Raw genomic sequence first — 22,924 nt, forward strand, 5'->3', positions numbered from 1 at the left:
AATTGCCTGACTTCAATGAGATTTTAAAAGATGAACTTGAGTCGGAAATTAATGAAATACTTTAACCTATTTTTGCTAAAAAAGTTCAAAGCCTAGAAAATATGGACTGAGATCGTCTACGATTATCTCAGTACCAGAATAGAATTGGAAAGGGCGTTTTCTGTCGCTAATCAAATACGGTATGTACCAAAATTAGATCCATTTTAAACGATCATACTATTGATTGCTTATGTTTCTTTCTTAACGAGCTCACTTTATTCAGACAGGTAGTGTGGATGATTAAACATAATTAAACTTTGCAGTAACAATATGTATTTTTTTGTTGTTAGAATAACTGTATTTTTAATGATTTTTTTCAGAATATTTATTATTGCAATAAGTTTATCTAAAACATGAATTCAAATAATTACAGTACTTGTTTTTTTCCTTACTTTATTGCACCTAATTGTCATCAAATTTTATCGAGAAAAACGTTTGTTTTTGGAATACCGGTATCCCGGTTTCATAAATTAAAAATATCGAAATACCGATATTAAGATTTTGACCAGTATTGTAAGCCCTACTACTCAGTACACTTCCTCTCGGCAATAACGCAAACGTCGCTAGTCTGCCAAGATCAGGTCATCCAAAGCGTGATTTACCCGTGGTAGTCTTGACTTGGAAGGGGTAAAGCGTAGTGGGCTCAGGAACTGATAAGAGCTGTGATTCAGATGACGGGTGGATGCTCAGATTGTGTCGTACACGATTCAAAGATGGTGAAACGCGATTAAAAATCGCACCGCTCAGTCAGCAGACAGTGCTTTAGGTTAGCGATGGGGAACCACTCCTGGCGGCCCACTTTATTCAGAGACAAAAAAAAAAAAAAAAAAAACAGAAGGAAGAATGAAGGTTCTGCAAGGAATTGTATCAAGGTGTTCCTCCATACTCGAGTACGAGGATAAGCTCCAGCTGATGAATATGTAACAGAACATGAACTAAATTATTTTAATGTTAAAAGTTATCTGATGAACGCAAAAAAATTGGAAGAATATTACCCATCATACCACTCATGTGGATGGTTAAAAGTTCTTAAACAATACCAGGGTTACAAGAAACATGTATATCTCTGTAGATGTCTCATGTGTATTGTCTGCGGTGCTCCTTCACATAACTCGCCAAGCTAAAGTTTCTGAAAAATGGAATCTCTGGCTTATGACAGGATCTTTGAATGAATTGTCACTGGTGAGGCATGGACATGCCTCACTGACCACCTGGGGACATCTACTCTGTCGCCCCCATACTTCTACCTTTACTCCCCAGCCTTCTGCCTCTCCTCCCCCACTCTCTCTATACACGATGTAAACGCCCTACATCCTAAATTAATCAAATCAAAAATAATTTTCGCCCAGTCTCTGCCTATCATATCCACTGCCCTGCTCTTGCCGTTTGAATGCATGGACGCTATGCGCTGTATGCAAACATTCAAAAATAAATTACAACTGCATGTGTATATATATATATATATACACACTTATATATCTTCAATTTTTTTTTTTTTTTTAGGTCCTAGCTGCCGAAATCTCAGGAAATTAAGCGGCAGGACCTGCCAGAGTAACTTAAGTCAAGTGAGTTCCTGGTCTGCCTCCACGGGGCGAAAGTGGGGCAACGTTGGGCCTCAATAGGGGTCCAGCGGCTAAATGACCAGACGAACAACGGTACACGACACCACACAAATACAATTCCCACACACTTTTAAATCTCTGGCTTTTCCAGTCAACTGGTTCTCCCACAATGTAAACTACGCGGAGATGGGGGAAACCCCTGGTGCCGTTGGACCCTAAACACACTTTCACTTTCACTTTCACTTTCACTTTCACTAAGATGTAACCTTGCTGTAGCCGATGACAGTGACAGAATCAGGAAGGGAAGGGAGGGGAGGGGAGGGGGAGGGGGGATAAAAGGACAGACGGATCGCCCTGGGCAGCGATAGTCACCAGCACCAATAGCAAATTTGGGTGATTGACTAATAGTCCTTGCATTTATTTATTTATTAAATCTGTTTATTGCTCTGCTCAAGAGCCACCCCCTGGACACCAGTAAGCTAGGGAGGTGATATTTACATTTAGAGGTTAAGACAGGGACATGTGTCCGCGGTTACATGGAGCACATGTATGCTCAACCTGAAAGGAACAGAACTTACAGTGTTTATTACTTTACATACTTGAAAGTTGTGCAATACCGAACGTTGGGCCCCAATAGGAGCCCAGCGGCCAAATGACCAGAGGAACAACGGTAAACGACACTGTACTTTACATTACCTATATACTTTTTAAATCTCTGGCCTTCCCAGTGAACTGGTACATCCACAATAAAAGCAACGCGGAGATGGGGGAAACCCCTGGAGCCATTTGACACGAAATACACCTTACCGAAACTTACATCGTGCTCTCACCCATTAACCTATACCTAGGCTCACCCAGTGAGCCTAGGTATAGGTTGATGGGTGAGACAGCCAACTGGGACCCTTTCAAAGAGAAGCTGACTGAGACTGCCCGGACCTTCGACCAGGCAGGTTTCACACCGGAGCAACATCAAAGAGCCATAACAACAATTATTACAGAAGCTGCAACCGCTGCGATCAGACGAAAGATACCATCCTCCGGGGCCGTTCCGAGGTGGTGCTCGGAACTCCAAAGACTCAGACGCGAAGTCAATGCACGCCGCAAGAACTTCCAGAATGCGCCCCGCTCCTGGCCGGCAGCTGAAGTGGAAGCCCTAAGACAGCATTATCGTGAGGTCAGGAACGAATACACTGCTGTAATAAGAAAAAAGAAGAAACATTCCTGGGAGAACCTGATCTCCACTGTTGGAAATACTGACCCCTGGAGAGTTGTATACAAAATAACAACCAATAAACTACCCAGAGGGGAGGTGATACCAGACATCAAAACACCAATGGACACCTACAAAGACGTGGCATGAATCAATAAATGGATTACCTTTCTTTCTCAAATGAATTCTAATTCCCCAGAACAGTTTCAGCTCTGCTAGGAGAACCACAAATACCCGCTCTCCAGGAGCCCCCTTTCACTCATGCAGAACTCCTTCTGGCAGTGACCAAATTGCAAAACAGGAAAACGCCTGGAGGGGACTACCTCGAACCTCAGATTGTCAAAAAGGCAGTAGAATTATATTTATTATACTTAATGTGTATATCCCGGACCTCATCTTAAATTTATTTAATCACTGCCTCTCTACAGGCCCATTTCCTCGTAACTGGAGATTGGCAAAAGTCAGGCTAAAAGAAGGCCGCCATAGCCTAGTAGTCAGGCGCGCGGGTGCATAAGTACACGTGCCTTGAGTGACCGCTGGTTCAAGCCCGTGACTACTGAATACGGTGCTGTTTCTTGTATTCTGTCTATCTTGTGAACTCCTCTGATCATTTGGTCGTCCCGGAGTATAAACAGAAAATTTATTTATTTTAATACTGAAAAACCCAACCAGATGCAGCCCAAAACTGCAACAAAAAATATTTTCTGGTCATTTCCGTTGACTTTGCCGGGGCGTTTCACTCACTGGCCTACGGAACAATTTCGACAGTTTATTTGGATTTTAGCAAAGATATTTAACTCCTTCCTAAGATGACAGTATTCATAAAATTCTTGCAACATCACACTCTTGTGGATTTGTGGGACTCACTAGAAACGCATTACAGATACGTCCCTATCAATGTCCATGTAGAGAAGTATACTTAATGTGTAATCATAGTACTAACGCCTGACAATTATAACACGACGTTTCAATAACATTTAACCAAATTAAATCTGCATCCACTTATAAGGATCAATTATCTATCTCTGAGTAAACTATACTCTTTATTATGGAAAGAGAGAAACCGCACAAATCCCTTCACAGCTTTGGAATTCCAGGGGTTTTACAATTTGAGTCAGGCATTTTAAGCAACACATAACAGTTAATAGGAGAATACACAGTGGAACAATACGTTAATATAATATGAACGACAAATAAACATTATATTAATGGGATAATAAGACTAAACGCAGAATAGGCAGCTGTTACTTTGATTAGGGTAGGCCTTTATTACCACAATTCGAGCATTGTAGGTATTAAGAATGCTAAATTCTTATTTCGAAATAACTGCTTGTTTTCTTTTAATGAAAACAGCAATTATTAATGATAACAATTGCTGATATCTTCAATTTGGTAATAAAATATTTTATGATAACTAAAATAGTTAGGAGTTAGTATTCTGGTTTAGTATTCTTAGAAAAAAAAAAAAAACTATATTTAAGGCATTATTTGAACTCTTAGCGACGGGTTAGGCCAAACTATATATTCATATATACAGTAGCGGACAAAAAAACAGCATAACTTGTGAATTTTTCAAATAATGTGTTTTGCGCTGGATTGTAGGTTGCAGAAATGTTCGAAATGCATTTGTTAGATGGGGTATATATTTCTGTGATGGGGTATATATTTCTGTCCTTAAAATATTGAGGACTTATTTTGCAAGAAAATTAAGTCCTCATTATTTTGTTGTTCCTTCTCGAGCTGCAATTACAGTCTTGCAATGATCTGGCATAGAGTTAATCAACTTCGGGATATAAGGTTGCCCAATTTCGTGGTACCACACCCTTACAATGCTCTCCTGAACTGAATCTTACTTGTTGGCAGAGCCGTGCCGAGGGTGAGGCGAACGAGGCTCTTGCCTCAGGTTAAAATTGAAATGGGCGCCAAAAGAAAGATTAAATAATTGCTAACGTTGCCATAATTAACAGTAGGGTGACATTTTTCATTCTTGCCTCAGGTACTAAAATGGCCCAGCCCTGCTTGTTGGCTTATTCTGAGCAATTTTAGACGGCATTAGTCTTTCTGTATTACTGTACGACATTATGTACCAGCAATTTTCAATAGTTTCAAATCTGACCGTTGCCGGGTCAGTCTAACACTGTAATGGCAACATTCTGAGGTATGACTGCACCTTAAGGGAGAAAAACGAAGGAAAACATTGGTGTAAATATGTTATAAGCCTTGTGAGACAAGAAGACAAATTCATCATTAAATCTAAATAGCATCAAATTTGCCAATTTTGCTGTGTAGCAAGGATCTGTGTGGTGATCCATAATAACGGGTTTCAGGCACTCCTCCATGATAGCAGTGTAGGTTTCTGCATTCACCGTTCCGTTAATAAACTTAATTTGCCCCACTCCTTTGCTTGTTATGCATTCCCAGACCATCTGCCTGGTGGGCGGGGACCTTTACAGTCGGTGTTACGCAGTCAGGATGGTATGCCTCCGATTTTCGTCTTCTGACATATCGCTTCCCATCAGAGCCATGCAGGTTGAATTCGACTCGTCAGAAAAGATGACGGTGTCCCATTGCTCTTTTGTCCATCAAACATGCGTTTTAGCCCAAGCAAGTCACTTCTTCCTCATTTGTTGGGTCAACAAAGGCTTCTTTCAGCACCCGAAATACTATTGACTGTTGGCAGCCTATTTTAGCAGCGATAGCACGCATAGAAAGCCCTTCCTGGGGCAGAGCAACAGCTACACTTTTTTTTTTCTTGGTGTCAACTGAACATATGAAGCCATGCTTACACCTCCGCAAAATAGGATACTAATGAGCGTGTATACCCTTCCAACGCCGTATTTATAGAAATGGCTGATGCAATACCTTGCAATTACTGTCTGATGCAATAGGAGCGTTATCTGACGCAATACCTTTGCTTTGCGACAAACAAAATGACTGTAATCAAACAATATCTTATACATTTCACTACAAATGTTACTTTTTTTTTAAGGTGATGCAGTTTTTTTGTCCGTCACTGTACATATATATAGCACAGTTGAATTAAATTTAATGTTCAATCGTTAAGAAATTTTATTTATTATGAAAACAAATTTATTTTATTTATTTAACGATTTACGGAGTTCTTACTTGGGATCCGGCTTCATTACAGCTGATTGGAAATGAAGAGGTGCTGAACTCGTCGGGGGACTGCTTCCACCAGCTTGAGTGTCGATGTTGAATGCTGCATATTTGTCCGCCACGTCCCTTTCTAAATGATGTTTTACTGATCGGTTTACTCTAAAAAAACAACAAAAAAAGTATAAAAATTGGCAAAATGCACATGTATTCCTGCATTTTAACTATTTAGCAAGTTCCAATCCACTTCCGACTCTTCATGATGACAAAGGAGAATAAAAGCATGAAGTGAGTAATTACAGATCTGTAAGTTTGAATTAACTATTGATGGAGTCAGAAATAATGGAGCCATTGCTTAAAAAAGTAATGCAGGTTAGGTTTTTAGGGAAGGTGATGTCTGACCAATCTGATTAGCAGTATACTATGATGCAGTAACAAAAGAACTGGATGCAAAGAAAATAAATAAATAATTTTCACATCATACGCTTAGACTGCAGTTTTACTGCAGTCTAAGCTGTATGATGTGAAAATTACCACACTCCACTAATCTGCACAGCTTAGACTGCAGTTTTACTGCAGTCTAAGCTGTGCAGATTAGTGGAGTGTGGCATTAAGGGTTTTAGGCACATCAGCAACTTAGTCAGTCTTATTGCGCTGTATATAATATGTCTGTAAATTGCATTTTTTCTGTGATCAATCTTCTGTTTGTCAGATGAAAAACCCGAATTCTCGGAAGTAAAAAACCTTGCTTCTCTCCCGCATCTGAGACCGACTAACTCAGCCACGTTGTGGAAAGGACCCAAAAAAATTCCTAGAGTCATGACGGAATTCCAACTCGGGTCTTTTCCAGCCGGTGTGGCGAGGACGGTGATTATACCAACTGGGACCTCGACCCGGAGGGTCCATTAGCAGATGGATGATTAAATGGGTATCGCTGTTTGTAAGTAATGTTAAAAGTGGAGCTCCTCAGGGAGCAGTGCTGGTCCTCTTACTGTTTTCAGTATTTATTAACAATATTGATGAAAGTACATCAACCTTAATTTCTAAGTTAGCAGATGGTAAAAAGAGTGGTTAATGATAGAAATCAAGGTAATACTGCAAGAAGACCTAGAAAATTAGGAGGAGAAGTGGTAATTGAGGTTGACATTGATAAATGCAAGGTAGCAGTAATTCTGGAATAACGTACCAGTTGGTAGGTACTACACTCAAAGAAGTGGAGAATGAAAAATATGGGTAATTGTAGTCCGATATGACGTTCTCTTGAGCAATGCAGACAGGCTGCTAGGATAGTTCATGGGAATTTAGAAATTAAATAAACAGAAAATGAACATTACCTTCTTGCTGTGGACAACATAGCTAAAAAAGGATTTATAACTCAGTTTGCTGCCTTATATATGATGAAGAAAGACCACAGCGCCCTCTGACTTTTGGTTATGTGACCAATTAAATATTTAATTAATTTAATAATATAATTATGAAATAATTAATTGATGTTACGATGTTAGAAGAAGGCAGTAAATAGTAGAATTAGAAATTAAAAATTGAAAACCAAAATAAGTATTAGAAATTGTGTAAATATAAGAATATAAGACAATTTCTAATACTTATTTTGGTTTTTAATTTTTAATTCTACTATTTTCTGCCATTTTCTAACAGCGTAGGTAGTTCAATTAATTATTATTTCATTTTAATTATTTCATTTTTCCACATTTTCAGTTATTAAATTAATTAAATATTTAATTGGTCACATAATAACCAAAAGTGAGAGGACGCTGCGGTCTTTATTCATCATTTTGTATAAGGCAGCAAACTGAGTTATAAATCCTTTTAGCTATGTTGTCCACGGCAAGAAGGTACCGTTCATATTCTATTTCTATTTTTGCAGAAAACTAATTTCGATTTTCTATTTGATCTGCTATTTCAATAAATGCTGATTTATTCTTATAATTTCATAAAAAAACTTTTATATTTTTATCTTATTCATAAAATTTCTATCATATCAGGTAATTTTTCTATTAATTATTGGATTTATGAAACATTGGGTATTCTAAAATTTCTTCTAATTTACATCAAATATCACTAAATACTGTAATACAGGATATTTACTAAAAGGTCGGACAGTTACGGTCCCAGTATATCCCAAGTATCCATATAATATGCTGTTTCTATGCTTTTGCTTTCAGCTTGCTAACTCTAAATTTTTATACCTCAAAATCTATTAGAGCAATTCGAGGGAGATTGAGGTCTATTGTTATTCCTCTTCCTATTCGCCTTTATTTTGGTATCAGCTTTTCCTTTTCATTACACAAATAAATTGCACTAATTAATAGTTGGTGCTCACTTTTATTATTCTTTATTCACTTCCATTATTTTATTATTAATTTTCACAGCTATATGTCGGGCTAGCGGTTATTCTGCCAGTTTTCTGCTAAATTTAAAGTATAGTAAAGTAACTAATTTGAAATTATATTCTCAATATATTAAAGTAACTAATTTGAAATTATATTCTCAATATATTAAAGTAACTAATTTGAAATTATATTCTCAATATATTAAAGTAACTAATTTGAAATTATATTCTCAATATATTAAAGTAACTAATTTGAAATTATATTCTCAATATATTTGAACCTAGATAAACTAGCAAATGGCAAACAGAAACAGATAGCCTCAGCTGATTATTGATGGGATGTATTGAGTGGAGCTAGCCCTTGTTAACGTTCCATTCAATGTATCCTATTATCAATAATTAGCTACATCATCATTTTAATTTTACTATTTTATTATAATCTATGTGTTTATTTATAGGGTACCACAATGAAGTCCAAATTAGGTTACCTAAATACTTGGCCCTTTGGCCTCATGGGTATAGTTTTCACCCCTAATACTTATATTCTTATTAAATTTCTCCAGTTGTATGCAATTTCTCCAATTTATCCAGTTGGTATTAAGTTTTAAAAAATAAAAATAATGTAATATATATATATCTTCTTCTTCAAGAGGAGTGTTTCCATTTACAATGGGCTTCCTCAGCCTACAAGTTATTTTTTGGTAGGAATTTTTTCCCGCCATAAAGTGCGGTTCAAGGTGTCTTGGTCGGTTAAGCCTCGGGCTGTCATGCACTCCCGTACTCCATCCGTCCATGTCCTCCTAGGTCTTCCTCTTCTCCTTCTTCCAGGAGGTATCCATTCCAGGATAGCCTTTGGATATCTGGTTTCTTGCATCCGTTTTACATGTCCATACCATGTTAAACGCTTTTCTTTAATAGGTCAATAATATTCTTTTGTCTTCATTCCGTTTTCTGTCTCTTCTAGAGGTTCTTGCTGAGCGTCTCAAAAAATCCATTTCTGTGGAGAGAAATTTGTTTTTCACTCGCGTATTCAACGTCCAGGTTTGCGCTTTATACAACAGAAGACTTTGAACAATCATTTTAAAACATAGATTTCTTTGTTTTATTTGGGATATTTCTGCTCCACAGAACAGAATTTATCATGCCGATAAGCTTTCTGCCGTCTGCAATTCTCTTATTGATCTCTGCTTGGGATGATCCATCACTTTGTAAGATTGATCCCAAATAATTGGATTTATCGACTTGTTTGATTTTAAGACTTGCAATATTTAGAATATGTCCTGTTCCTGAAGACAACATTTCAGTCTTGCTAAAATTGATTTTTAGACCCCATTGTTTATATTCCTCACCCAATTGACGACATGCATAGTCTATATCTCCTAAATCTTGCACTGTCACCACCACCTGATCGTCTGAAAAAAAGTAAATCGTGAATAGAGGTATTCTTATTAATCGGCAATCCCGTTTTATTGCATTTTTTGACCAGGATCTTAGGCAGATGTCGATATGAATTTTGTAAAGTGTTGGTGACATGCAACAGCCTTGTAATAAGCTTTTTGAAGTGTAGAATTCAGGTAACAAAGCTGATCCCACTTTAACTCTGCATCTGTTATTCCTGTAAATTGTCTTAATAATATTAATCAGTTGTCCATCAATATTTGCCTCTTTCAGTGCTTCCCATAAATTTTCTTGGAACACTGTCATGTGCCTTTTCAGGGTCAATGAAAATCATAAAGGTTTCTTTTCCTTTCGATTGGCATTTTTCAAGGATCTGTCGTACTGTTGAGATATGGTCTATACATGACCTCCCAGCTGAGAAACCACTTTGTTCTTCTGACACCTCGATTCGGGGCTTCTAAATGGTTCCAGATCCATTTTCCAAGAATCTTTAACAGCGGGTTCAGGACGCATATTCCTCTGTAATTTGAACAGCTTTTCCGATCGCCCTTCTTATAAATTGATGTCATATATCATATTGTCATTTCTTTCGGTATTTCTTCTTCTCTCAGTATACCATTTAACAGTTTTTGTATCAGACCAGTTACCCTTCTTCCTCCGTATTTCAGAAGACTTGGAAAAAACAGAATAAACAAAACGCTCTTTAGCAAGAGTTCCACTTCCCTAACAGAAACTTTTAAGCCCGAGTCTTCTAAACCGAAATCCTCCATCGTTTTGAACTCTTCCTGGTCTTCTTTTAAAAGTCCTTCATAGTACTTCATCCAGTCCTTCAAAGGTATTAATTGCAAACCAGCGTTGTGTTTATTTTGTTTAAGGACCTTCCACGATTCCGTTGATCGCTTCAAGCCCAATTTGCTATTAATAGTCGCGCATTTCCTTTCCCATTCTTCATTTTTCGCTTCTACTAGCAACCGATTGGCTATTTTCTTCTTTTCAACATAAATGTTCCTATATGCATCATTCCTATCACCCAGCCATTTCTGATATGCAAGTTTCTTTTCCTCTACAGCAGCTCTTACTTTCTCTGTAATCCGGGTATTTTTTTGGTCCTTGACTCTTCCTTTTTGCCTAGGATTTCATGAGCTATTTTTTTACAATATTTTTTAAATATTCATAGATTTATTGAGTATTACCTTTTATCTCTATGTTAATTGCAGCATCCAATGTCTGGGTGCAGTTATTTCTAATGCTGTTGTCCTCAAGTAGTTCAACGTTAAATTGATCCACTTGCAGCATTTCTTCTTTGCATTGTTGGTTGTCCACGCTTATTTTCTTAATCCATTTCCACCTCAGTGTTGCTTTAACAAGAAAATTATCAGATCCACCTTCGGCTCCTCTATAAACTCTGGCATCTTTCAATACATATGTCCCTGAATTTTTTGAAATAATGTAATCTAACTGATCTAATTTGTCTTGTCTCCTGTGACCAAGTATATTTATGGATATCCTTGTGTTGGAAAAATGTGTTGTTTTTTCTCAAGTCGAACTGTTCACAAAGATTGAATATTCTATCTCCGTTGTCGTCCCTTTCTTTCTCTCCGAATCTTCCAATAACTTGGCTATTTTCCTCAGTTCCTACTCTTGCGTTGAAATCCCCTATTAAAAATATCTCTTTGGTTTTAGGGATTTTTTTCTATTAGTTCTCTCAGATCCTCCCAAAATTCATGCTTCAAAGTATGAGCCGTGTGATTAGCCGGGGCATATATTCCCAAAATACATATTTCTCTCCCATACATTGTCAATTCCAATGAGATCATTCTTTCATTAATAAATTACTAGTTTTTGATGTTATGTCTCAATTTCTTTTTAACAGCAATAGAAACTCCTGTTCTTGCTCTTTCACTCTTATCGACTCTACTCCAAAAATGATAGTATTTTCCCATTATTTCCTCTCCACATACCTTTTTTCTTTATCTCTGATAACACAACGATGTCTAAATTGAATTTTTGTAGTTCATCCCGAAGAAAGTTTCTTTTAGTTGAAAGACCTTGAATGTTCCAGCATCCCAAAATCATCCGTTTGCCGAGTCGTTTCCGAAAGTGCAGGTCCGTTTTTATTTCCACTTGTAGATCGTTTAGCATTTGTGTATTTTTTACACTGAACGAGGAGCCAGCCCGTTGCAGCACCCCCAACCTGGAAGACCAGGGTATCTCTCTCTTAGTCTGGCCCCTACCTTTTGACCAGTCTGGCTTGGGAGGCCCTAAGCTACCGTCGACATACTCTCCTGGTCATCGGGATACGCAAGCCCCCCACCGCGACAAGGTGGAGAATACCACCGGGGGATATATAATATTAAAAAATATATATGATATATGATAGTTATTACCTACAATAATATAACTATAAACAAAATTACAATTCATAATACAAATTATATATATATATATATATATCTGACAATTAAAATAAATATGATATTTAAAATAAAAACATCAGCCAGTAGTACGGCAATAATACAGAGCGAAACAAAACGCAAAAAAAATAAAATAAACAAACAGGGAAGGGAAAATAGCGATAATAGGACAAAAAGGTAGTCGATAATCCCCTATGTAATTTAGTCAATTAAATCATTAAACCCAATTAATAAAAAATTTGTAAATTTAAAATAATGCCAATTATAAATAATTTAGCGGTACCCCCCCTAGAAGGTACCAGTTCCAAAAAACGTGAAATATCACCAAAAAAGGGTTAAAGAAACTACCAAAAAACTAAAATATCAAAATAATAGACTGACCATCATGCCCCATATCGACAGAGGACCACGAGGCCAATAATGGTCATGGAATCGCTGCATTTCAATCGTCATACAAATCATCGCAAAGGCAAAAATATCGAAGAACCAAACCACCCTTCCATTCTCCGATAGATAAACCAATGCAGAGGATTTGCATGGCGGTGGTGTCGATATGGGGCATGATGGTCAGTCTATTATTTTGATATTTTAGTTTTTTGGTAGTTTCTTTAACCCTTTTTTGGTGATATTTCACGTTTTTTGGAACTGGTACCTTCTAGGGGGGTACCGCTAAATTATTTATAATTGGCATTATTTTAAATTTACAAATTTTTTATTAATTGGGTTTAATGATTTAATTGACTAAATTACATAGGGGATTATCGACTACCTTTTTGTCCTATTATCGCTATTTTCCCTTCCCTGTTTGTTTATTTTATTTTTTTGCGTTTTGTTTCGCTCTGTATTATTGCCGTACTACTGGCTGATGTTTTTATTTTAAATATCATATTTATTTTAATTGTCAGATATAATTAGGCATCATGTGGAGGATGTGCATTTGCTGCCTCTAATGATAGCTACATAGCCATATTTATTTATTTTTATTACTTTTGCCTAACTTTTATCGTACATAATATATATATATATATATATATTATTATTATTATTATTATTATCAGCCATATGGTACAAGGAAGCCTGAGGCTTATGCTGCACCAACCAAAAAAAAAAAAATACCCTGAGAGAGAGAGAGAGAGAGAGAGAGAGAGAGAGAGAGAGAGAGAGAAAGAGGGGCGGGGGGTAGAAGGGAATCATCAAGAAAGAGAAGAATGATGATATCCAGCTCAGGACCCTGGGTATATATATATAATTTTATTCTTCATATAGCGATACTAAATAAACATCAATTATAGATAACTACAAAATTAAAAAGATACTGTACACTTTTTATAATGATATAAATATATAAATTAAAAAAAAAAACAAGTTTAAGTAAATTTAACCCAAATTACGTAGCACCCCTGGAATGTTGTTGCGGCATCCTGGTTGAAAATCACTGAACTAGGTAACCGTCGGACTCTTTTGAATTGCTTTCGCCTTTTTTTGGACTTCCCTTTGCAGGTTTTGTATTTCCGGCGTCCAGCCAGGGACGGCTCCAGGCGCCGGCTTTCTTCTTTTAATTGCCGCTTCAGAAGCAGTGGTGATGATCTTGGTTACTCTGCGCTGGTGATCATCTGTTTCCCATTGGTGATGTTCTGCAGTGAGATTTCTCGAAGTCATCCCACTTCGCTTTGGTAACTGCAAACCTGTTAAGTGCCTGTTTGACGACCGGAAATCTGGTGAGTGTGCGGTTGATCTGGTATGTAAGTATTCTGTGGTCCAGGAATCTTGGACCTCCCAGTCCACAATGTAGGCAGCGATGTTAGTTGTTGCTAGTGTGACATCTATCGTTGCCTCCCACAGAGTATTACAGAATGTTGATAGCCGGTGCGGTTTGTTCATCACAAGCAGTGGCGAATTTGCGAGGTACTCCTCTAGTGTCTGGCCATTACGTGTTCAATGGCGATCAGGTGTGAAACTGTGCCAGGCTGGAGACCGTCAATTTACATCCGCTCCTATGATACGTTGGCTGGGGAGTTAGTCCAGGCGTGTCTGCAGATAGTGGGTAGCAAAGCTGATTTCCTCCCCGGGTCGGTAATACAGCGAGACGACACAGAAGGTTCCAAATGGTGTGGACATGTGTATATGCAAGGGCGGCACCTAGAACGTTTGTTCGACTCCGTCTCGTCACTCTGTGAAGAACAGTAGCACTATAAAAGGGCCAGAGATGTGTCTAGTGTAGGTTTGTGTGTGTTCTGTTGTTATGTTGAAGGTGCGCCAGTCCTAGAGAAACACATACCGTCTCAAAAGAGACTCTGACCCACTTAGTGTTGCCAGCAGGTGGGCCAGGATTCTCTGGAGGCCCATTCCAGAGGGAAGAGGAGGCGGAAAAAAAAAAAAAAAAAACCGTGGTGCTGGTTGTGAAAAACAAGTGCAGGTAAAAAAAAAATAATAATAATAAATAAATAATAATAATAATAATAATAATAAAGCTAGTGGTGCAGGTAAAAATAATGTATAAAAAATAATACTAAGTATGGCAAATTTAGAAAAAAAAAAATAATATAATAATAAATAAAATAAAAATAAATAATAATAAATATAAAAAAATGAATTTAGCCTTTCTTTTCACCAATGAATTTTAGGCTGTAGAATCATTTATCTGCTTTTTGTTGGCATTCTGCCAGGCAAAAATGCTATATGCAAAGGCCTGAAGGGAAGAAAGATTGTCTGGATTAGTTGATCCACCTAGTTTGAGGAGAAGTTGGGAATTCCTGTCCGAAGTTGATCTCCGGGATCCTCGTACAAGTCGCAATCAAAAAGAAGATGGTACCCGTTTTCTTTGGCTCCATAAAAGCATAGGTCAGTAGCTAGAAGCCCCATTTGGTACTTTTTATTCAGAGAGCCGTGGCCAGTCACCAAGAAGAACGTCTCAAGGCTGAGAGAGAGAGAGAGAACCAGGATCTTGTGGTTTTGGTCATTGCAAACGTTACCTCGGGGAGGAATCTCTTCGTTACTGTGCCTTGTGGCGATGTATTCCACCTGGTTTGCCAGGCGTTGACAATATCCAGAATACAGGTTGGTATTTTCTTTTTGATTATGAAGCAGAGCCCGCTGAAAACTGTAAACAAATCAAGCGGGAGAGTTCCCGTAATTACCTGAATAGTTGCCGTGGAGACAGTCCTGCAGATTCGGTGGGTGGCCAGGATCAATCCTCTTTGAATGGAGTTGAGTTTGTTTCTCATTTTTATAATAACTGCACGGTGGAACCACACACAGGTGGCATAAATTACAATGGGTAGAAATACTGCTTTGTAGTATAGCGATAACGTTCTCTTGGGCAAACCCCAATCACTTCGGGAGACTCTGAGAATGGAGGCAGAAAAACCTTTAACTTTGGTGCTGAGGTGTTGGCAGTGTGGGAAGAAGCAGAGTTTGTAGTCAGTGGTGATTCCTAAGACCCTTGTCTGCGTTATTAACAGTTGCATACCCGAGACTTGACTTGAGGGAGTCTCCAAAGGCAAATTTGTTCTTGAAGGTCATCATTTTGGATTTAGCTCGATTTATGTGGAACTTGTCCAGATGGAGAGATTGGACAAAACATGGTGAGCATTAGCTTCCAGAGCAGAGCGTGAGTTTCCAGATACGACAACGGTGAGATCGTCCGCAAATGCTACAATTTATGTGTTGTCGAAGTGGATACCAAGCCAATTTGGAGAACCATGTTCCAAAGAACTGCTTCCCACCATCAACCAACACTGCTTCAGCCATAGACCACCACATTTGCACTCAGTCATTTCGGGAAGATCAACAATAACAAACTTACTGGAAACCCTTTTTCGCGTGCAGAAAGCACTAAATGAGAAAAAACAAATTGATATTATTTTTTTGGATATCTCCGCAGCCTACGACAACGTCTCAATTCCAGCGCTCATTGCGGTTTTAATGAATTATTTTAATGTAAGAGGAAATTTGTTAACTATAATAAGCAGCCTGCTAGAACACAGAAAACTTACTGTTAAGCACCAAAAACTACAATCTTGCTTTACCATCTCGCGAGGAGTGCCACGGGGGGGGGGAAGGAGTTCTTTTGGCTACCGTCTTCGCGGCCGCCCTGGAGCCGTTTCTTGCACGGTACTACAATTTTATAACGTATGCGCTGACGATGTAAAATTCTTCATCACTTCCAAAGACCATGAAACAGCAGAAGGTATTGCCAGATGGCAAATAGCACAATACGAGAATTTGAGAGCTACCTGGATTGCATCGGGCTCCGTATTAATGCGCAGAAGTCTGCCCAAATGACCATAACTTACAAGCAGAATAAAAATGAAATCTCGATCTCTGTGAACGGGTCTAGTGTGGAAAAAGTACACTCTCACCTGGACCTGGGTCTTAAGTGGGATGACAGACGCACCTTTGCTCAACACTTCGCCCATATGAATACAAAAATATTCGCTGCTTTAAGGGCTACTAGACAGGAACAGGTAGGAATTAGGGATCCTCAGCTAGCGACCAAGTACATTTTAATGTGTGTCGTGCCGATTGCAATGTATGCCTCGCAAATTTGGTCTTCAGCTTCAGATTCACATTATAAGTCCGTCCTTGGGATGAAGTACTAATTCTTGCGATGGCTTAACAGAGTTGCTGGCCACCCTTTTACTATCTCAAGGGCCATTATCTGCTCAAACCCTAGATGCAGCGGACAATTAACAGGAACATACACACTCTCGCACAAATGCTAACAGGCAGAGTAGATGCTCCAGTCCTGGATAATATTCTAGTCAAAGCGCGTGCCACTGGTAGACGTTGCGGAGAAGTAAATAATCCACTGCATCCAGTCCTGAACAATCTTAGTAGCCTGCAAAGATTCTTCCCATCAAATGCAGCAAAAGTATTTAACTCACTACACATAGATGCCGAAAAACTGAGTGAGGATGCAACATACCGGAAAGAGATCTTCCAGGATTCGTACAGACTTACTGAAATATGAATCGGCTGCAAAGTACCAAAGATTTGTGGGCAAAAGTGAAACTTTCTGCTTTAAGAACAATAATAATTTGTTGACTTGAAAAATATACCTTCTGTAACAGTTATGTAAATATGTAAGCTATATATGGAATTATTAGTGAATTGTAAATATATGATTTGTATAATGTATGTACACAATCATTAATGTGTAAATACTGTATATATTAAACATAAAATGTGTATAAAATGTATTTCGGGACAAGACTACGTGTTCAGCGTATGTAACCCACTGCACGTAGTATCTCGTACCCTGATATGTACTTAGCACCCTCCTGGCACTTTGCCGTCCCAGGGTGGTTTACTTATGGAAATAAACAGATAATAATAATAATAATAATAATAATAAATGATGTCAGAGTTGAACATATGTTTTTGCGATTATCTTTACTGTTGAAACCACAGTGGTACTCCGGGAAAAGTGAAGCCCGGTTGAACCGCTGTAAAATTAGAAATATCAGAGAAAAGCATATCTGAAAAGCTGGGAGAGTGTGTAAAGTCCCCGTAGCGGATGGTGCACATCCAGTTTTACCAAAAAAGAGTGCATCCAACTATTAGTAATAGTTTGTCATTAGGTTCGGGAATTATTCCCCTGAACTGGAGAAATGCCAACGCTTTCCCTTGTTCATAAGGGAGGAGCTAAAGAAACGAAGTTTAAGGATAAACACACAATACAGGATATATCGACGATAACGGCATTTTAAACAGGAGATGTTGCCCGATAAATCTGGTTAAATGTTATGACGAGGTTATAAAAACAGGCGGATGCAAGAAACAACTCTGACACTATAGATCTGGGATTTAATAACAGTTCCTCAAGAGAAGTTAAAACAGGTCAGGATAAAATGGAATATCAGTCGATTTGGGTGTTTGAATGACAAGAGACAGAGGGCAGTCATAAATTTGCGTTCTTCAGAGTAGATTGTAGTAGGAAAGGGGGAGGGGGTCCTCTCAGGGATCAGTGCGTTCTTCAGAGTAGATTGTAGTAGGAAAGGCGGGGTCCTCTCAGGGATCAGTGCTCAGATCTCCCTTGTTTCTTATCAGCAAGTTGTTGATTACTGGAACAAGCTGCCTCAGCAGGTAGTTGAGGCAGCTTGTTCCAGCAGTTGACAGTTTGAAGAATTTCAAAGGTCAATTGGATAGTTATCTACATTAGCAGGGAAGCGCATAATATGTACTTTCTTATCTAGTTTTCACCTTTTCTTCATTTTTTTTTTTGGCCAGTGCAGAAAAAGCCTGTGGCTTCCTTGCATTATATGGCTAATACAAACACTAAACGACATCTAGGATATGAGGGTTTTTGTCTGCTCCACTTCATGAAATAATTTTCAGTACCAAAAGGATGTTTATAGTAGGCAGTAGGTACACAGATGAGTAATGCATTTAATCACTTGATTGAGGCAATAAAGGATGAGTGGGTTGATGCATTACTGAAGAAATTCTAGCATTTTTTTGTGTGTGATATCAAGAAATTGTTTTAGTTTCCAGATTATTGTAAATATATTGTATAATGCATTTGTAAAATAATAAGAGAAGTTTACCTCAATATAATACGTAAAACACTTCCGTATGATATTCTCCAGAAATTAAAACGAAAAAAATCGAAAATCTTACATTACAAAAATAATTAAAAAACAGTTGAACATAATTAAAAATTAATTCAACGCAAAATTAAGTAAAAAATTAATTAAAACAATTTAACGACAATATTGCAAAATGATTTTCCTTCCTGAAGCTGACAACGCTTTTCGTCCGTATGTCATGATCACAGGAATAAAAATTACCGAATAGGGGTGAGCATGAAATTTAAATAGCGATTATTTGTCTTCGCGCATACGCGTAAAAGCCCACGAATTGGAGATCAGATATGGCGGGCGAACATAAAGAGAATTCGCGTGTAATTTAATTTCGACGGTTTCTGCAATTAATAGTCGCGCATAATAATTACATTGGACACTAAGTATTTTGGCCTGGTTAAAAGGTATGTTTTTCGTTAACGGCATGAAAGGCTAAATCTGACGCTTCTGTACGAGAAGCACGAACTGAGGCCGCACGTTGATTAACACGAAAATTCAGTGGAAACCGGGTCGAACCTTGGTAAGACGATACGCAATCACCGCAAGAAATGCTATATACCAGGTTATTTGTTTGTGTTGCGAACGAGGAAAGGACTGAGCGATTGTTCAGTATAGTGTGTAATTTCCGTATTGGCCTGGCCATAATTTTAAATTCGGTATCTTTAAAGAATCTGTTAAGCTGTTTGTGCCACTGTTCAATATGTGGGACAGAAATAAAGTATTTTTTGATATCACTATTGTTGGTTGGTGTAGTATTTTGTATCGTGTCCTAAACGTGTACTCTAATTCGATTTATGTAACCAGGGGATAACCTCTGTTTAAGAATCTGCTGGTTAATATTTGTATTAACAGGTCGATGTCGATATTGAGCGAGTTCAGAGTGTCCAGAGTCACATTTGGGAAATGTCTCTTGAAATTCTGTAACTTCTGGAGCCTCGAGCACAAGGAGGGGGTACTGCGGAGATGTCTGCCTAGTAAACGTCAAACAATCGTGTTCCAGATGTTCATGTGATCATGTTTGGCTGAACACAGACGAATGAATGCCTTTATTTTTAGCAGATGGGCTCTATGGACTGTGGGCGTATATTGCAGGTTGGAGCAGAGTGCAGATCTAGATGACGTGTACATCTGGTGCGACCACAAGTTGGCTCACTTCAGCACCCAAAATTCGAGGTCCCATAGTTTCCTGAGGCTGGTGGGTGGTGCCGCAGACCAAACTTAATCAGCATAGGAGAGCACAATACAGAAGTACGTTGCGAAGTATTTCATAATTATTTGTTTATTGTGCATTTTACACAGATCTATTTTCATTGCCCAGAATGCTCTGAGGGCTTTGGAATACTGAACTTGGATTCGTTGTTTATAGCTAGGTGTCTAGGAGTAATTCTTGGCATCAAGAATTACTCCTAGGAATTTGTCACTGCCTGTGGGAGACAGAACATTTTCTGCCAATTCCGTACGTAGAGAGGATGCAGTATCAGCAGTAGTCAACCGACTTGGAGTAAAGATGAGATAATTTGACTTCTCTGGATTAACTGACAGGCCAAAAAATTTGGAATACTTACCGGATGTATTTAGGTAGATGTTTACTGATTCAGAGGAGGTTTGTCTTTTTTGTGAGTCGCCAATACGGCGTTTGCATGGCAATTAGCATACAATATCATCAGCATACGATAGCAACTCTGGAATTTGATCCATTATCGGAACGAATATTGCTGCAAATAGCAAGGCTGAGAGAGAGAGAGAACCACCTTGTGGGATCCCTACTTCGACGCTTTTAGAGACAGTAATGCCACTGCCCGTGAAGTGAAGCATTCTCCTAGATAGCAGGTTATTGAAGATCTCGAGCATATTTCCGGATATCCCGTAGAATCTTTCAAGTAAAGCAAGAAGGGGCGTGATTTGGACTGAGTCGAAAGCAGATTTCATGTCCAGAAAAATAGTGTGAAGATCTTCGTTGTCATTCCAGGCGTGAAGTATTTTCTGTGATAATAGGACTGCAGGCAGGTTACAGTAGATCTATTAGGCATGGCATAATGGGTATGTTCGGGCCTATGCGCAAAGACTGCGAGTGCTACATCATTATGGATGCATTTCTCGAGCATTTCAAGAAGTCATAGGCAATCGATATTGGCCTGAAGTCAGCCGATGTTTTCGCATGAGGCTTCTCGGAATTGCCACGACTCTGTACGACAGCCAGCTTGAAGGCACCTGTATATATTTGAGTACTTTGCTGTAGAGTTGAGTGAGTTCCTTGCTGATGAATTTTTAGACTAAAAAGAAGTATTGCGTCAATTCCTGTTGTATGATTGTCATGTAGTCAATTTATTAGAATTAGCATTAGCATTAGTAAAGGCATATGATGCAAGAAAGCAAGCTTATGCAGCATCAGCCAAAAAAAAAAAAAAAAACCACTTCCATTTCACCCCTCCGTTCTTTCGAAATACCTGTCCAGCTGAGCCTTAAATTTATTTAGGCTATCAATTTTTACAACAAGGGATGGAAGACTGTTCCACCGACCAAGTACCCGCCAGCTAAAGGCAAATTTCCGCATCTATCCTACATCTGTCTTTCCTCAATCTGAATTTATGCCCTCTCAGGTGATTATTCTGAGCAAGAGGAAGAATCCATCGGCATTGAGCATGTTCAAACCATTCAAGCTTTTATACACCTCTATCAGATCACCTCGCCGGTGACTAGTCTCCAGACACTGTAATTTGCAAAACTTCAGCCTGTCTTCGTAAGAACAACCCTTGGTTCCATTCACTAATCTTGTTGCCATTCTCTGTACGCGTTCCAGCATCCTTCTTGAAATGAGGCCTCCAGACCTCTTTACAGTACTCAAGGTGTGGACTGACCATTGCCTTATACAAGGGAATAATCACCTCCTTATCCCTGCTAGAAAAATACCTGTATATCATTGACAAGACACCATGAGCTACTCTTGAAGCCCCTCTGCATTGCTTAGAAAACTTCATATCTGCCTGCACAATTACCCCCCAGATCCTTTTCGTTCTCTACCACTGTCAGTGTAGTACCACAGAATTGATACGTTGCTCCGGGGTTGCTGTTTCCCATATGTAGTACATTTGTCAATTATTAATATTTACATTTGTCAATATTAATCTTCATTTGCCACCTTTCAGCCCAACTGCTCAACCTTTCCAGATCCTGTTGCAGCAGCATAGCGTCAGTAGTGTCCTTAACAACCCTGCCAACCTTTGTATCGTCTGCAAACTTGGACATTAAGCTTGATCAATATCATTTATATCATTTATAAATACAGAAAACAATAATGGACCCAACACTGAACCCCGAGGGACTCCATTAATAATATTAGCCCACGATGAATATGTGGGACAGAGATTCCAGTGTCCATTGATTACCACTCTCTGTCTTCTCCCCATCACCATCCCTTTATCCATAGTAGCAATTTGCCTCCAATCCCACACTGCTCCAATTTCGGCAGCAGTCTTCCATGTGCAACAGTATCAAAAGGCTTTCTAAGATCCAAATATATAATATCAAATTTATTTCCTGCATCCAGTTCTTTTGTGACTGCATCGTAGTATCCAATCAAATTGGTCAGGCAAGACTTTCCCTTAACAAAACCATGCTGTGTCCGAGCTATAACTGAAGTCTTGTATAGATGATCCTGCAGTGCTTCTTTAACCAGTGCCTCCATTAATTTTCCTGGAACAGATGTTAAACTCCCAGATCTATTATTAATTGTATCAGCCTTTGATCCTCCTTTGTGAATTGGGTCACATTTGCACATCTCCAGTCTATGGGTACCTCCCCTGAGTCCAAAGAGGCTCTCATAATTATGGCTAAGGGTTTGCTTACTTCCTTTGCTGCCTCCTTTAATAACTGGACAGATCCCATCCACCCAGGTGTCTTTTTTACGTTTATCCTCAACAATTTCTCCTCCACTTTCCTCTCAGTTATTACAAAATCATTTAGTTCACTGCAAGAGTTTACTACACCTCTGGCATTCCCCTTCTTGAATAACTCCTCATGTGTGAATGTAGATGCAAAATACTCGTTCAGTTTGTTTGCCACCTGAGCAGTATCCTCAACTGTTGAACCATCAATATCCAGTGGATCAATCTGATTCATCCCTTTCCTTCTAGAGTTTACATAGGTAAAGAACTCTTTGCCGTTTTTCTTTGCATCCTTTGCCAAGGATTTCTCATAATCTGCTTTTGCCTGCCTAATCTCCTTTGTGATTTGGTTACAGATCAGCTTATATC

General features: G+C 38.6%; 1 protein-coding gene across 1 annotated transcript in view; it reads right to left on the bottom strand.

The window, feature by feature from the left end:
• Positions 1-4,890: 4,890 nt before the first annotated feature.
• The window catches only part of LOC150085130 (tektin-1-like), a 53,271-nt gene continuing 35,237 nt past the window's right edge, over positions 4,891-22,924 (bottom strand). The window contains exons 4-5 of the mRNA XM_090373839.1: positions 5,938-6,087; positions 4,891-4,981 (exon numbers count right to left, since the gene is read on the bottom strand). Coding sequence (XP_090229965.1) covers positions 4,891-4,981; positions 5,938-6,087 — 241 coding nt within the window. The remainder of the gene's footprint in view (positions 4,982-5,937; positions 6,088-22,924) is intronic.

Source organism: Mastigoproctus giganteus, chromosome 5, assembly GCF_048544385.1.
Source record: "Mastigoproctus giganteus isolate SK-2022 chromosome 5, ASM4854438v1, whole genome shotgun sequence".
NCBI lineage: Eukaryota > Metazoa > Arthropoda > Arachnida > Uropygi > Thelyphonidae > Mastigoproctus > Mastigoproctus giganteus.